This window comes from Giraffa tippelskirchi, chromosome 6 (assembly GCF_054371585.1).
Source record: "Giraffa tippelskirchi isolate mGirTip1 chromosome 6, T2T-mGirTip1v1.2.pri, whole genome shotgun sequence".
Classification (NCBI taxonomy): Eukaryota; Metazoa; Chordata; class Mammalia; order Artiodactyla; family Giraffidae; genus Giraffa; species Giraffa tippelskirchi.
In genome coordinates, this window is record NC_137280.1 from 111,068,180 (window position 1) to 111,084,984 (window position 16,805).

The 16,805-nt window shown below is 37.7% G+C and overlaps 1 protein-coding gene across 11 annotated transcripts in view; it reads left to right on the plus strand.

Moving 5' to 3' along the window:
• Positions 1-16,805, plus strand: part of LOC145509796 (uncharacterized) — an 889,905-nt gene that overhangs the window by 606,758 nt on the left and 266,342 nt on the right. For 3 of the 11 annotated variants that reach the window (XM_081499110.1, XM_081499105.1, XM_081499111.1), the window contains one exon: positions 8,338-8,387. The exons of the other annotated variants lie outside the window; for them this stretch is intronic. In XM_081499110.1, the coding sequence (XP_081355236.1) occupies positions 8,348-8,387 (40 nt within the window). In that variant the 5' untranslated portion in view covers positions 8,338-8,347. The remainder of the gene's footprint in view (positions 1-8,337; positions 8,388-16,805) is intronic. 11 annotated transcript variants of the gene reach the window in all.

Below are 16,805 nucleotides of genomic sequence, written 5' to 3' on the forward strand. Positions count from 1 at the left end.
TGAAGCTTATTTATTATCATTAATCTATTAAGTGAACTGACTAAACCAAGCAGTGATATTTACACATGAGGATAATAAAGATTCATTTCAAAATAGTCTTTATCAAGACCTCTTTTCTAAGGCTTACAAATAAAGTTGCTCAAGGATAAATTAAATTTGGGAAAGATTCGCCTTTAATTTTCTGCACAATTTAAAAGTTAAATTATGGGAATGCTATGGTGGTCCAATGGTTAAGGCCCTGTACTTCCCATGCAGGGGACCTGGCTTTGAGCACTCACTGCCTGGGGAAATAAGATCCTACAAGGCATGTGGTGCAGCCAAATATAAATTAAAACATAATGAGTTAAATCATAATAATGAATATGCTGGCAAAGACTATGCCCTAATATAGGTCATTATATTGGAAAGTTGTTAAAATACCTAATTTGTGCTTGGTCCCTTATACGTATCAACAAATATTTTCTTATTCTAAGAATATTGAAATTAGTATGAATTTCAGTTGAGTTATACAACATATTAAATATTTTTCAAAATATTTTGTAATATGTCAAATAATATAAATTTAGTATATCACAAAACTGAATTGGGCAAAAGTAAATATCTGTTGAATAAAATATAATTTGTTTACTCAGAAAATCTTGTAAAAGAATGTAACATGATTTTTAGTGTCTTGTTTTGTATCTTTGGGTAGTAGATTATAGGAAGGATGTTAGATTTCAAACATTTCAGAAAATATGAGGATATTTCTCCACAGAATCAGATTATGGGAAAAATTTATTTAATCTAAGAAGGCTTTTATAACTTTGGTATTGATTATGAAAACTATTGCAGTGAATAAGGAAATACGAATGTAATGAAAGAATTCACTGCGGATCCATGAACATTTGAATTTGAGCTTTAGGCAGTCAGATAAAAATGATGGGAAAGAAAGATAAACATATGAGACTATGAGAATGATTTAACTTGGTGGAAAACTAAAAATCAAAGTATAAAGTTAAAGAAGGTTTACTGAAAGCTAAGGGCAATGAAAAGGAATTTTAATGTTTGATTTGATGTTGTTGACTTAAAAAATATTCCAACTTAAAAGTTGAGAGTTACATTTTATTCAGTGGGATGTTTGAGGACTTCAAATCTGGGAGGCAACACATCAAGAAACCCTGATAGAATTGTTCCAAGGAGGTGGCAGGGGAGTAGCCAGGATATATAGGAATTTTGAAACAAAGGACAAGTAGTAGGAATATCAAAAGATTATTCTTCAAGAAAAACAGGTTTCACAAGTTAAGGAATTTAGAGTTTTTCTATATATGGGAAGATACTGGAGTCTTGGCTCACTGAAATTATTCTTTTGGTCTGCACCTCAGTGGTGACGGCAATGGCTGATGACTGTGACATCCTTTGTTTACTGATATGGCAGGAAATACTCCATTTCTTGATGTGCATGTTAACTTGTGACCAGTATGCAAATTAATGATAACTCCATGAAAAGAGAAATTCTCCATTTGACATTTGCTTTTGTATCTGGCTTGAGGAAGAGAGATATTAAGGTGAAAGTATATGCTGGTTTAGATTTTAAGATAAAGACATATTCATTACCTTTCTGAATAATATGAAATCAAATATTTGATAGATATTTATCAAGTTTTATTGGGGTCCAATTCAAAATTGTAGAATATTTAACATCTACAATGTGATGACTTGATATACATATACTTTGTGAAAGAATTCCTCCCATTGAGTTAATACATCCTTAATATGTATTTTAAATGAATGTGATATTTTCAAGGACTCAGTTGTACTTGATTTTGGTTCGAGATGCTACATTCCACATAAGCTGGGTGATGGCTGTTGTGATTCAGTTGCTCAGTTGTGTCTGACTCTTTTGCAAAGCCATAGACTGGAACCTACCAGGCTTCTCTGTCCATGGGATTTCCCAGGCAAGAATACTGGAGTGGGATGCCATTTCCTTTTCCAGAGGGCCTTCCTGACCCAGGGATCAAACCCACGTCTCCTGCATTGCAGGCAGATTCTTTACTGTTGAGCCACAAGGGAAGCCCCAGGTAATTGGAGATTAAACTGCATTGATTGAGAGTGAGTAGAGTCTAATACCAATATCAAGGATATAAATGTCTTAAGAGCCAGAAGAGGTGGAGACTTCTATGAGGAAGACTTGTGGAGACAGCTGGTGGGTGTGTAGGTAGGAAACTTTGAGGGGGGGATGGGATCTGGCCCTCTCCTTCAAGACAGTATTGGGGACCACTGCAAAGAGACCACAGTGCTCTCTGCAGGGAGCAGGCACAAAGTACTTGCATTAGACACGCATTTGAGTAAAGTGACTATAACAAGACTTCATCTTCTAACTATGACATAGTAGTTAACATTTTACAAGAAATAATTGAATGTACAGCACATTTGAATGTATCACAAAGATCAAGATCCTGGAGAGAAAGAAGATGCATAGAGGTTTACCCTTATCCCTGTTTTTCAGCTTAGGGCATTTGCCAATTACTAGTGTTAGGAAGAAATGCTGAAGAAAAAGCAGTAGCTCAGAGCATATGCAATGTCACTGGGCTAGAGAGAAAAAGAAATATTCAAACAAAATGTTTTTCAAGTTGTCTATGAAAGCAACAGTTAATGGGACAAGATTCTGGAGAGAAGATATATGTATGCATGAGATGAGACACAAGGAACTAAAAGAAATCAGTTAAAACTAGTATGATAACCAGAGATTTATGAAGTCTCACAGTGCTGTAGAAACAAAAAAAAAAAATGTTAACTTTAAGCTTTGTTAGGCTTCCTTTAGTAAGAAGGGTCAGGGTCAATGCCTAAGGCTTTCAGTTGAAATCCCTGGTGATTTATTACAATTGATTTAAGGGCAAATCTTAAATGGATTAACCTTCATAATGTCTGAATGTGCCCTCAACTAGATCTGCCTATATTCTCTCTTCAGAAGTAGCATACTTTCTCTAGAGATTTGTAACAACACCTAGAGTTTCAAAACATTTTCACAGTAAACAGCCAACATTCAGTAAACTACCAGGGATTTCAAGATTAAGGGTCAAATAACCAAAAAGCCAAGAAATAGACCAACAGCTAATCCAGGTATCAATACCATGAGAGTATGGGTTTCAAAATAACTGTGATTAATTTATTAGCTATAGATAGACATATGGAAAAACTGAACTAGAATCTGTAAAAAAAATTTTTTTAAAGCTAAAGAGAGACAAAAAACTTGTAAATCTAAGTCTGTAGAAAATAAATTAGAGCATGAGAGAAAAAAATGATTGAAAATATAGAAAAGAGCACAAAAGCCACGAGGAACTTGGGGTAGCCATTCCCTTCACAAGAGATCTTCCCAACACTGGGATCGACCCAAATATCCCGCATTGCAGGCAGATTCTTTACCTTCTGAGCCCTCAGGGAAGCCCCAAGGATACTGTAGTGAGGCCGTGGGAGGTTATTCCCTTCCCCAGGGGATCTACACAACCCCAGGTAGAACCCTGGTCTCCTGTATTGCAGGTAGATTCTTTACCATCTGAACCACCAGAGAAGCTTACAAAAGTCTAATGTATGAATAAAGGGATTTATATAGAGAGAATAAAGGACAGAAGCAGAATTTGAAGGGAAAACATGACAAGAATTCCCCCAATTGATGAAACAATCGATATAGATAAAACTGTAAATGACAAGAGTTGACACAAAGGCAAATCTTTGTTTCTATAACTTCATTCTAATAATGAGAAATTATCAAAGAAAATGATGAATAGTCTACAAAACAATTTTCAGCATTTTTTAAAAGTGCTCAGATTGTAAAAGACAAGAGAAATACTGAGGAAGTGACCATCTTAGATTATGAATCACGAATGGATAACGAATGCAATTTGGAATCCTAGACTGGCTCTGAGAATGGGAAGAGGACATTTATGAAAATAACTGTTGAAATTTTGAAAAGATTTTAGTTTAATTAATAGCATTATAATGCTATATTAATAGTATTATAATGGTATGTTAATTTCTTATTTTCAATAATTGCTGTATAGTTGTAAAATATGGTAACTTTAGGCTAAGGTGGGTGAAAGATACAGAGGAACTTTCTTACTATTTTTGAAACTTTTATATAAGTCTAAAATAATTTCCAATTAAATAGTTTAAAAACTATAATAAATATATAATCAAATGTTGAGTGCCACAAAATCTTTAGCATATGTCTACCAGATTAATTCATTTTGTGAGTTTTCTTTCTGTTTGTATATACATGAAGAATATATTCAATTGTCATGATGAGTAGTTTAATAACAGCTAATCTTTGTAAATAATTAGAGAGTAAATAGGCTTTTAAAATATTATATAGTTCACATACATGACAGAAATACTTTAGAGGCCAAGTTGGACTTGCAACCCTCACACAAAATTTTAAAAAATAAAAGCATCATTACTTTTATTCATTTCATCAATAACTTTCTAAGCTTATATTTATGAAATAAATTTATCCTAATCGTGTGGCAGTTCAATTAATTATATATTTACTAGGAATTTATGTATGATTTCATTAGCAAAAAGCAAGTTACTTCTAAAAAGTTGCTAAACTACGAGCACATTCATGGCAGGGATGATACCTACACTGCCCAAAAGACTGCTTGATCATGTGCATTTGATAATTAAGCTAATAGACTAATTATGTGTTTAACAGGCATAGCTAAGCCTATGTTGATTGTCTTAAATTTTTAAAGAATAGCACTCTTCATACTCATGTTAAAATAACCAAATTTTCAAAATGCTACATAACTTATTGTGTAGTAGTTTGAACATTCTTTGACATTGCCATTTTGGGGATTGGAATGAAAACTGACCTTTTCCAGGCCACTGCTGAGTTTTCCAAATTTGCTGGCATATTGAATGCAGTACTTTCACAGCATCATCTTTTAGTATTTGAGATGGTTCAGTTGGAATTCCATCACTTCCACTAGCTTTGTTCATAGTAATGCTTCCTAAGGCCCACTTGATGTCACACTCCAGGATCTCTGGCTCTAGGTGAGTGACCACACCATTGTGGTTATCTGGGTCATTAAGACCTTTTTTTGGTACAGTTCTTCTGTGTATTCTTGCCACTTCTTCTTAATCTCTTCTGCTTCTGTTACATCCTTGCCTTTTCTGTCCCTTATTGTGCCCATCTTTGCATGAAATTTTCCCTTGGTATTTCCAGTTTTCTTGAAGAGATCTCTAGTCTTTCCTGTTTTATTGTTTTCCTATATTTCTTCATTTTGTTCACTTAAGAAAGCTTTCTTATCTCTCCTTGCTATTCTTTGGAACTCTGCATTCAGATGGGTGTATCTTTCCCTTTATTCTTTGCCTTATGCCTCTTGCTCATGGGGTTCTCCAAGCAACTGTCCGCCATGACTTGCCCATCTTGGGTGGCCCTGCATGGCATGGCTCATAGCTTCATTGAGTTACATAAGACTGTGATCCATGTGATCATTTTGGTTAGCTTTCTTTGATTGTGATCATTTCCCATGCTAGCAAGTTAATGCTCAAAATCCTTCAAGCTAGGCTTCACTATCAAATGAACCAGCACTTCCAGATGTAAAAGTTGGATTTAGAAAAGCCAGAGGAACCAGAGATCAAATTGCCAGCATCTATCTATTGGGTTATAGAAAAAGCAAGGGGATTCCAGAAAAACATCTATATCTGCTTCATTGACTACCAAAAGCCTTTGACTGTGTGGATCAGAATAAACTAGAAAATTCTTAAAGAGATGGGAATAAAGAGACCACATAATCTGCCTCCTGAGAAACCTGTATGCAGGTTGAGAAGTAACAGAACTGGACATGGAACCATGGACTGGTTTAAAATTGGGAAAGGAGTACATCAAGACTGTATATTGTCACCCTTCTTATTTAACTTATATGCAGAGTACATCATGAGAAATGGTGGGCTGGTGACTCACAAGTTGGAATCAAGATTGTCAGGAGAAATGTAAACAACCTCAGATATGCAGATGGCACCACTCTAGTGGCAGAATTGATGCTTTTGAACTGTGGTGTTGGAGAAGACTCTTGAGAGTCCCTTGGACTGCAAGGAGATACAACCAGTCCATCCTAAAGGAAACAAGTCCTGAATATTTATTGGGAGGACTGATGGTGAAGCTGAAACTCCAATACTTTGGCCACCTGATGTGAAGAACTGACTCATTTGAAAAGACCCTGATGCTGGGAAAGATTGAAGGCAGGAAGAGAAGGGGCTGATAGACGATGAGATGGCTGGATGGTATCACTGACTCAATGGACATGAGTCTAAGTAAACTCCAGGAACCGGCAATGGCTAGGGAGGCCTGATGTGCTGCAGTCTATGGGGTTGCAAAGAGTTGGACATGACTGAGTGACTAACTGAACTGAACTGAATGGCAGAAAACAAAGTGGAACTGAAGAGCCTCTTGGTGAGGGTAAAAGAGAAGAGTGGAAAAAATTGGCTTAAAACTCAACATTCACAAACCCAAGATCATGGCATCTGGTCCTATTACTTTATGGTAAATAGAAGGAGAAAAAGTGGAAACAGTGGCAGATTTTATTTTCCTGGCCACCAAAAGCACTGTGGACAGTGACTGCAGCCCCAAAATTAAAAGATGCTTATCCCTTGGAAGAAAAGCTCTGACAAACCTAGACAGCATATTTAAAAAGAGACCTTACTTTGCTGACAAAGGTCCTTATAGTAGTCAAAGTTATGGTTTTTCCATACATTCCATGTATGGATATGAGAGTTGGACCATTAAGAAGGGTGAGAACCAAAGGATTGATGCTTTTGAATTGTGGTGCTAGAGAAGACTCCTGAGAGTCCCTTGAACTGCAAGGAGGTCAAACCAGTTAATTCTAAAGGATATCAATCCTGAATATTCACTGGAAGGACTGATGCTGAAGCTCCAATACTGTGGTCACCTGATGCAAAGAGCCGACTCATTGGAAAAGACCTGACTCACTGGAAAAGACCCTGATGCTGGGAAAGATTGAGGGCAAAAGGAGAAGGAGGTGACAGAGGATGAGATGGTTGGATGGGATCACTGACTCAATGGGCATGAATATGAGCAAACTCTGGGAGATAGTGAAGCACAGGGAAGCCTGGTGTGCTGCAGTCCATGGGGTCACAGAGAATTGGACATGACTTGGCAACTGAACAACGACAACCGTGTCACTTCTTAGTCATTAAACCAAACGATGAAATGTCTGTTATAAATAGCTATGAAATGATTTCCATTTCAGCTATGATTTTGGCACAGATGTGAGCCTAAATATCTCCCTCAAATCTGGATGATCTTATTAAGATCTGAATGTTACTGATATCCATTGGAGACCACTTAAAAATATGGAGAAGAGTAACCAAAACTAACACAACTACTGAATCAACCTAATCCTTACAAGCTGATGGCACTAAATCCTGGAATGTAAAAAAAAAAAAAAAGACTCGGGATGTTATTGGAAGAAGATACTTGAATATTTGAAGGTGTAAAACACGCACTTGACTGAACACATACACCAAGGATGATTTGATTATGATTTATTTGCTCAGTCATGTCTGACTCTTTGAGACCCCATGGACTGTAGCCTGCCAGGCTTCTCTGTACATGGAATTCTCCAGACTAGATTACTGGAGTGAGTTGCCATTCCCTTTTCCAGGAGATCTTCCTGACCAAGGGATCAAACCCAGGTCTCCAACATTGCAGGCAAATTCTTTACCGTTTGAGCCACTCAGGAAGCTTCCCAAGGATGAACGGAATGAAATTCAACGTTTTTTTTTTCCTGGAAACTGAGTGACACATGATATACTTGCCTGATATGTGTTTTCCTCAGTAATGCAAAAATACATAAATGTCATTTCCCCCAGCTTGCCTGTGATCCACAAAACATTCCACAAGTGCATGGAGGTCTGCTGGAATAAGAAAGGAAGAAAAAGAAGCTTTTAATGTGTATTTCAGCATCTAGGAAAAACCTGAAGTAATGTGAAGTCTGTATCCTGTGATAAACAGGATTATGGCTATGATGAAAATTAGCTTGAGCAAACCAAGTTTCGATGTGGATTTTTCCAATTGATCGGGACTTTTTGTGTCCTTGGTAGAGGAATGATGCCTAGTTTAAGACCTACCTAATTATTTTAGCACTGATTTTTACAATTTTTAGTAAAACCACAAGTCACTTTGCAGGACATAAAACAAAACAGACCATCTTAGCCAGTAATATTGTAGTACCTATGAGCAATGCAATCTGTCTTTCATGCAGACCTTTACAAACACATTATTTTTTAAGATATTCCCACTTAACTTGTAACCCTTCATTATTTTTGTTTTTCTTAAAGAAATGTGGTGATGGACGCGGAAGATGAGTGGTCTGCTCAGGAATCACTGGGTGGGTGTTCTTTCTTATAATCCATTTAGAGATGAATTTATCAGTGGTAACTAAAAGTAGTCTGTGGAAAGTACTTCAATTTTTGGTCTTTTAAATAAGTGGAGATTATTCCCTAAATTGGTGAAGGCAGTATGAGTCAAAGTGTCTTTTCTAAGACAGATATTTTTTAGAATTTTTTTTGTTATTAAACTTTCACCATAACAAATCTTTAAGGGAATAACAATATACTGAATGGCTCTTCTAGGGCCCCAACTTGGAGATAACTTGCTACTTATAGCATCATATCCTGAGGTCAACTGCTTCAGTCTTTTTGTAGCTTCTGGTCAGCCATGGGGGGAAGAATGAGTCTGCCCTAGATTCTGTGTTGGAAAAAGATGAAATTTGTCAAGGTCAATTGGGCACAAGGCTGGGTCATTTCCAAATAGGATTGAGTAAAGCTGCAAGCTGAGTCTTTTCCTCACCACCCCTCTGTGTCTTCCTGCTAGGAGTAGAAGTGACCGGCAGGTGGGAATATGGAATCTAGAAGCGACTCTAATGTTTAAGAGATGAGTGTGATCATTTAGTCTTTTTTTAGGACATTTTTAGTTTGTAAAAAAAAAAAAAAAATTTAAGACATTAGAAGTCTGTAATTTGTCATTTCTTAGCACTCTCATCGGAGAAGGCCATGGCACCCCACTCCAGTACTCTTGCCTGGAAAATCCCATGGACAGAGGGGCCTGGTGGGCTACAGTCCATGGGGTCGCTAAGAGTCAGACACGACTGAGCGACTTCACTTTCACTTTTCCCTTCCATGCATTGGAGAAGGAAATGGCAGCCCACTCCAGTATTCTTGCCTGGAGAATCCCAGGGACGGCAGAGCCTGGTGGGCTGCCGTCTATGGGGTCGCACAGAGTCGGACACCACTGAAGCGACGTCGCAGCAGCAGCAGCAGCACTCTCATAAGAATCGGAGTCAAAATTTATTTACCAAGAGCATTAACTAAAGAAACATTGTTGATAACGGCATTGAAAATTGTCACATACCTACTTGCCCAAGCTTATAATGACTCTCTGTGGAAGAGATAGCAGACAATATGACAGGTTTCATTCATTTTACTCTCAGCCATGTCCATCAGGAGGGAATAATTTTCTGATCTAAATTAGAGCCAATTGGTAAATTATGTATGTCTTTACAAACTTCCTTTGTAGTTCTCATAACCTTCCAGTTCAATTTTACCTTAGATTCATGGTCTCTAGAAATGGATTTCATAATAATTAGGTGGATTTATGGTTTCAAGATTTGCAACATACACATATATTCATAGGCCTATAAAATTTTATAGTGTTTAATTGACAACTGCCATCACCCCACAAACCTGACCCCACTTGTCCTCTCCCTTTACTAGAAACCCATTGAAAAAGCAGAAAGTGAAGTGTCTAGAGTTCTTTTCCAAAGTGTTTAGACTTCTACTTTTTCATGGATGTGTAAGAGAGAAAAACTATATGCCCTTGAAGGTATTGTTTACATATAATCTGTTAAGTGTGTACTTATTATTTTGCTTTTCTGCCACCAGAAAAACCAAAAAAATTTCATCTTTCAAAGAAATTCATAAATGATACTCCCTCAAGTCCTTCAAAATGTTTTATTAAAGTTTATTAAATAACAATGTTACTATGATAGGTTATTGTGCTGTGCTTAGTGGCTCAGTTGTGTCCAGCTCTTTTGCAACACCATGGACTGTAGCCCACCAGGCTCCTCTGTTCATGGGGATTCTCCAGGCAAGAATACTGGAGTGGGTTGCCATGCCCTCTTCCAGGGGATCTTCCCAACCCAGGGATCAAACCGAGGTCTCCTGCATTGCATGTGGATTCTTTACCATCTGAGCCACGAGGGAAGCCCCTGGTAAATAAGAGGTAAATAAATTTTAATCTATTGTCCACCTGCAATGCAGGAGGCCTGGGTTCGATCCCTGGGTTGGGAAGATCCCCTGGAGAAGGGAAAGGCTACCCCGCTCCAGTGTTCTGGCCTGGAGAATTCCATGGATTTGCAAAGTCCATGGTGTTGCAAAGAGTCAGGCACAACTGAGCCACTTTCACTTTCACTATTATCAAAGGCAGTTCAAATAATAATAAGTTACTATGATAGGCTATTGTACTGAAACCTTAATTATCTGAATGAATGCAGGCAAGCCAAAGAGTGGAATGAAAAAGGACCTCTTCATCTTTTATTTCACTTTGGTGAACATGTTCTGCCCCACACCATTCAGTACTTAATTATGAAGTACTTCAAATATTATCTAATTGGTGCATGTATATTTGTTCTATCTCAAAAGAACCCTCTTTCTAAACAGTCTGTTTTTAATATGATGCTGGTTAACCATTTGGGACTTCCCTGGTGGCTAAGATGATAAAGAATCTACCTGCAATGTGGGAGATCTGGGTTCAATTCCTGGGTTGGGGAGATACCCTGGAGGAGGGCATGGCAACCCATTCCAGTATTCTTGCCTGGAGAATCCCATGGACTGAGGAGCCTGGCAGTCCACAATCCATGGAGTCACAGAGAGTAGGACACGGATGAGGGAATAAGGGACCAACACTTTCACTTTTAACCAGTTGTGCTCTTGCTTGCTGCAAAAGAAAAAAAAATTGACTGAGAATTAGCTATATGTCTAATTATCTATCTGTAGGTATGTATCTTTCTTTATCTGTCATCTAACTATCCACCCCTATACTTTTATATGAACTATGATATCTGAAAATAAAACAAAAAGCGATATACCAACCGAAACTAGTATTCATACCTTCGAAGGCATACTCATTGGTAAGTTTGATAAATAATTTAATTCCCAGGCTTCTCACTTAGCAATTCTGGTTTGATAGGGCAGCAGTGGTGCCCATGACTGCATTTAATAAGCTTACCTATGATTCCATTGCAAGTATTTCTTCTAACCATGTTGATAAAACAGTCACTTAGAGAATCTGTGTTAAGGATGATTCTGGTTTGAGTTTATCAGTTTTCTAGCTATTCAACTTATACTTCCAGAGCTGGTATTTGGCTCTGACTATCTGAAACCGAAGTTTATCCCAGAAGGGCATTATTAGCCTGCTCTGAACCCCACATTCAATCCTACTTTCTTTTTTATTGACTCTTGCTTGACCCACTCAAGAATAACTATTATTTGGTCCAGTGAGGCCCCAGGCTGTTACATATTTAGCACTTCCTTCTCTAACTCTAAAGCCACCCAGCTTGGTTTAGCTATATAAAAAGCACTTGCCCAGCGGGTGTTTCTTGCTGTATGTTTATTTAGCTGCATATCAGTTCAAGGTTGCTTGCTGAATTGTTTCTTTTTGCCTAGCAGAAATGTTAAGGTACTGCTTCTATTGCTACATATTGTCTATAGCCTCCAGCCAAAATTATTAAGCAGATTATGTTCAGTAAACCTTCATTTATTTTAAACAAGTTTCTTTGCCTGTAATAATTTCTATTTTTCTAGGTCTGTGTTCTGATATGACTGAGTATCTTTTTAAATGATAACTCACTAAATAGTAAATGGGGAAGTGTTTTCTAAAATCTTTTATTCAAATAGTCTACAAGATTTAATTTCCCTCCCACCCTGACACATACCTCTTTTTCTGAAATTTGTGTTTGTCTATGTAAACACTTTTATCGCCTATCAGTTCCTGAAAGAGAAGAAATGCCATATAATTAGTGGCCATTTAAGTTAGTGGTAATTTTTGGTTTATAGTGTCCATATAAACTGACAGCACAGTTATTATTTCAAATACATTATTCCATTTTCCTCATGAATATATTCATACTTGTCAGAGCATGAGTGAGTACTGAATTTGGGGTGAGAGTTTTGTCCATTTGCAACAATTTGTGTTAATTTTATCTTCTAAATACCTCTCAGATTCGTAGTATCCATTCCATCCCAACTGTGATCACTGTAGAAAGCTATTAAAATCATCTAACGTATAAAATTGGAAACCTGAACCCCTACTTCTGTTTGCCCTCTGGATGATCCAGTTTCAATTCTTCCATTACAATGAAGTGATCCTCAAAGCTGTAGGTCTGGGCATGCTGCTTCAAGTTTTCAAAAATCCCTTAATGGCGAGACACTGATTGTAAGATAAAGCCCAAACTCCAAACATGCCAAGTAAGCCTCTCCCTGTCTTCCTGATCTTTCTGCTCTTTACTCACCCAGCTTCACATCCATTCCCTCAATGTAAACTCGTCCAACCAATGTAAACTAGCCCAACCATAGCAAACTATCTTTAGTTCCTAACAGTTTCTTTTCATCCCTCCCATATGTTTGCTCCTGATCTTCCCTGGGCCAAAGATGTACCCCCATGCTCACCCCCAGCTTGCCCACTGGGCAATGTCCAAGCATTATGTAGGAAAGTCAAAGTATGAGCTCACCTGAGGAACTTTGGAATTCCTCTCTCTTCCAAGCGAGCCCCTTTATTCCATGCTCTCATTTATACCCCGTGTCTTCCTTTGTCATAAAAGTTGTCACCTGGCATTAGAAATCATTATTTTTCTCTGATCTGATCTTTCTTTTGGAAAAATGACTTCATTTTTTCCAATTAAAAATCTTTGTATGTAGCCAAGGATCTTGCAAGAAATAAATGTTGGTTTAAGAAGTATTTACATGTGGTGAGGAGAAAGAATATAAAACATTGGCATATTTATCTTCATTGGCCTCAGTTATCTTTGATGTAGACGTTATTTCACTTAGCAAATTATTTGAGTCTGGAGGAAAACCATTGCCTTTCCTGTGATGAAAATTTTGTGTTTTTAAGGCCTTGTTGAAGAGTTGGTTTCCAATTTCTCCCTATTAAATATAATTTATATTACTATCTCTCCATCTCTGTTGTCGTTACCTCAGGAGGCAATTTAAATACAATCTCGTAAGTCAGATTTGACCTCAACTTACCACAAACCCCACCTGTGAAATAGTTTCATCAATGGAAGGGCGTCGTGCATGTTTTTCTCTTTCCTCATGTGGAAATGACAATTTTGAGACTCTTTAATTGATTTTTTTTTAGTCCTAGTGATTCCCGTTATTTCAGAATGTGGTTAAATTTTGGTGCTTCTGACGCAGGATGATGCAGCATTCTCTCTGCAGAGATCTTTTCTTTCTGCTTCCCCTCTAGCTACCCTACCTGGGGCCTGAACAACTCAAAGCCAGTTCAGATCTCAGCTGAAACATCACTTCTTTAAGGAATCTTTTGTGATTGTTCAAGGCAGAGCCCAGGGACTGTAACTTACTCCTGTAAGCCTTGAATTTGCCTTTAAGAGCACTTCCTGCTTTGCAACCTGATTGTACATCCACATCTTCGTATTGATCACTAAAGTATAAAACCGTGGAGACCAGAGACCATCTCCTGAACAGTTAAACCCATGTTCCTAAAGTTGTGCTTATACAATGCATATTTATTACATAACTTGAGATTTTTTTTGTATTAGAACTGAAATTGTTTTGAAAATTGAGCTTATGTTCCTTGAAATAGCCATACAGAAATATAAAACCTAGAACCTGTAAAACTAAGCTTAGTTTACTGTTTTATAATTCAGTGTAAGCTTGCGGATGGTCAAAACACCTCTAATCCATGTTACCCTCTTGCATTTCATAGAACACAATTATGTTACTTTTTCATGCCAGGAAGCTTAAATAGTGTTATTGTTTGGTTCTTTCTGAGAGCTCGAGCTGACCAAAAGTAGACAATCCAGAGGATGCTCAGGGAATGTCAGTGTCAATATCCTAATGAGCCATGATTGCTTATGAGAAGGACACGACTATGTTTGAGTGAGACATAGCTGAGTGGACAGGTAGCCATCTGGCTGGAGAGTAGACAGGGGGACTGTCATTTTAGGGAAATCCAGAAATAAAACTGTTGGCAGAAGTAGAAATGAATCTTTTATGAGTATGAGATGGATATAATTACAGTTAATTAAGGATATCAGGAGAGATACAAAATAGGGTTGACATCTAATGTAACCCTTGGCCTTATTATGCTATGTGATGACACTCTGGCTATGAGCTCCCTTTTACTTGATGACACACAGATTTTCCCTTTAAATATACAGGGTCCTATATACAGCAGAGTTGTAGTGCAGACTCATCTCATGAATAGTCTATTTTTTTTTCCCCTCATCCCCAAATTTCTCCAAGAAAAAATGGAATCCCACTCATGGAACCACTGTAAGTATTGTACCTGGAGGATTTTGTTCAATGACCTGCCAGTTAGTTGCTCAATGAGCTGACACTTTCTTAAGTTGACATGCTTCTCTCCTTTTTGAATGAGTGAATAAACATCTGCTTAACTAACTGATGCTTCAGTTAATCTCCCAAATTCTCACAATTCAGTATATGCCTTTAAAAATATTTTTCCTGATAACCTTCTCACTTGCAACCTTCTTGTAAATGATATTTAGAAAATATACATGAAAATGACATAGTGCACACCACACTGATCCTTGTTGTATCTGCTGTTTCCTGATGTTTAATGAACTCACATTTATAGATAGCCCATCCATCTCTTCCCCTCACCAGGACACAGTGTTGTTTTCATTTTATCCAGGCTCTTTTCCTTTTAACGTTCAGCACATTGTCAAACCTACCTTATCTGAAGTAAATGATGTTACTTGCTCTCCTGGGGGAACACAGTAAATATCAGTAAGTAAATAGAAACTCTGGTAACTTCTGCAGTGTCAGCTTTATCTCTGTCACCATTATGGTGATGGAAAGCATGCAGAGCCTGCTGGTCCGTTCCATCTCCCTGCCTACAGCCCTTGCAGTTGGGGGAATATGACTAATGTGTAATTACACATGAGCTTCAATGACTTGGAATACCATAAGCAGCAAGTAATGATAAAGTTTCAATACTTAGATGTCCTCAGAGACTCAAGAGTCATAAGGACAGGATTGACATTCATTTATCTGCTTTTTCATTGGAGTCTCAAGCTTAAGTAGGAAGATTTGACCTATTTAAGGAGTTCAGGAAATGTTTCTATGTGCCAAGTGCTCTTGTTCTACTACATGAATGATTGGGGGGGAATTAACTTGAACAAAAGGAAAGAGAGATGCCTTCCAAGCAGAGGTTATGTCAGAGGGCTTTTAGTGAGGGGACATGCTGAGTACACGGGACAGACAAAAGTTTGGTGTGGCTGAAATGAAGAGGCTGAGGGTTCAGCATGGTTTGAGGTGATGTTGGAGAGATAGGTGGAAGTTATACTGTGCAAACCCTTGTTACCCATGTTAAGAGCTTTTGCTTTTCTTTTTTTTTTTCACAAAAGCAAGGAGAAGGCTCTTACATTTTTAAGGAGTATGAATGTGTATGTTTATATAGCATGTGTGTCTGTGTAATATCTGTATTTTACTGTGTGTGTGTTAGGATGAGTGATTAATCAAATTCTATCATTCTAGTCATTAGATGTTTGACCACTTTAATGCTGAGTGTTGTTCTATGTGCTGAGATGAGATGAATTCTTTATGTGACACATATAAAATCTTTATGGAAACATGCATTCTCATAGGAAAAGGCAGAAGAAACCAGAGGGGGGAAAAACAGAAAGACAAATAATGAAAGGATATAATTTCACATAATAACATGTACTTTAAGGAAGTTTAAGAGGATACAAAATGATAAGGTGATCAGGAAAACAAAAATTAGAATGTAAGCTATAGGGAGACGTGAGGAAGAACATTCTGGTCTTTGAAGAGTAAGTGAAAGTCTTTAAGGAAGATGTGAGCTTATTGTGTTCAAGGAATTGCAGGAAGGCTATGCAAGAGGTGCTGTGGTAGGATATGCGTTGAGATAAATTAAGATAGTCAGGGGTTAGATATCAAAGTCTTACCTGGTATGTTTATTAGTGTCTTCCCATCATGAGTTACGGTTGAGGGGTTATGAAGAGCAAGGGAGGATAAAAGGATTGACACAAAGGGTAGGATGGCTGTTGCTATAAATCAGGCAATAGAGGATGGTGGTTTGTGGAGGAGGATCAGAGTCTACACGGGTATTCAAGGTACAGCCAACGATATTTGCTGATGGATTAGGTGGAGAATGTAGGTGGAGAGAGGATGGAGAGCAAAACTAACCTTGTTTGGGGTCTCTGCAGCTAGGTGAATGGTGATGGCATATGCTGAGATGGAAAAGATTGGGAAAAGAATGGATTTGAGGAGAAATTAAGTATCCTATCATACCATATTTTGAGGATTTTACCATGTCAGGGTATGCATTCAGACATGCCTATTAAGCATCCAAGCAGAGATTTGGTTATGAAGTTGGGTACGAGTATGGTTGCATTTTAAAAATCTCTGTCTTTGACACAGAACAGATTGTTGGGGAAGCACTCTTATCTCACACCCTACTCTTAGTAACCAAACTGTAGTCAAAGTGTGATTTAAATACACATACTTAAAGGAAGAGGTAGTTT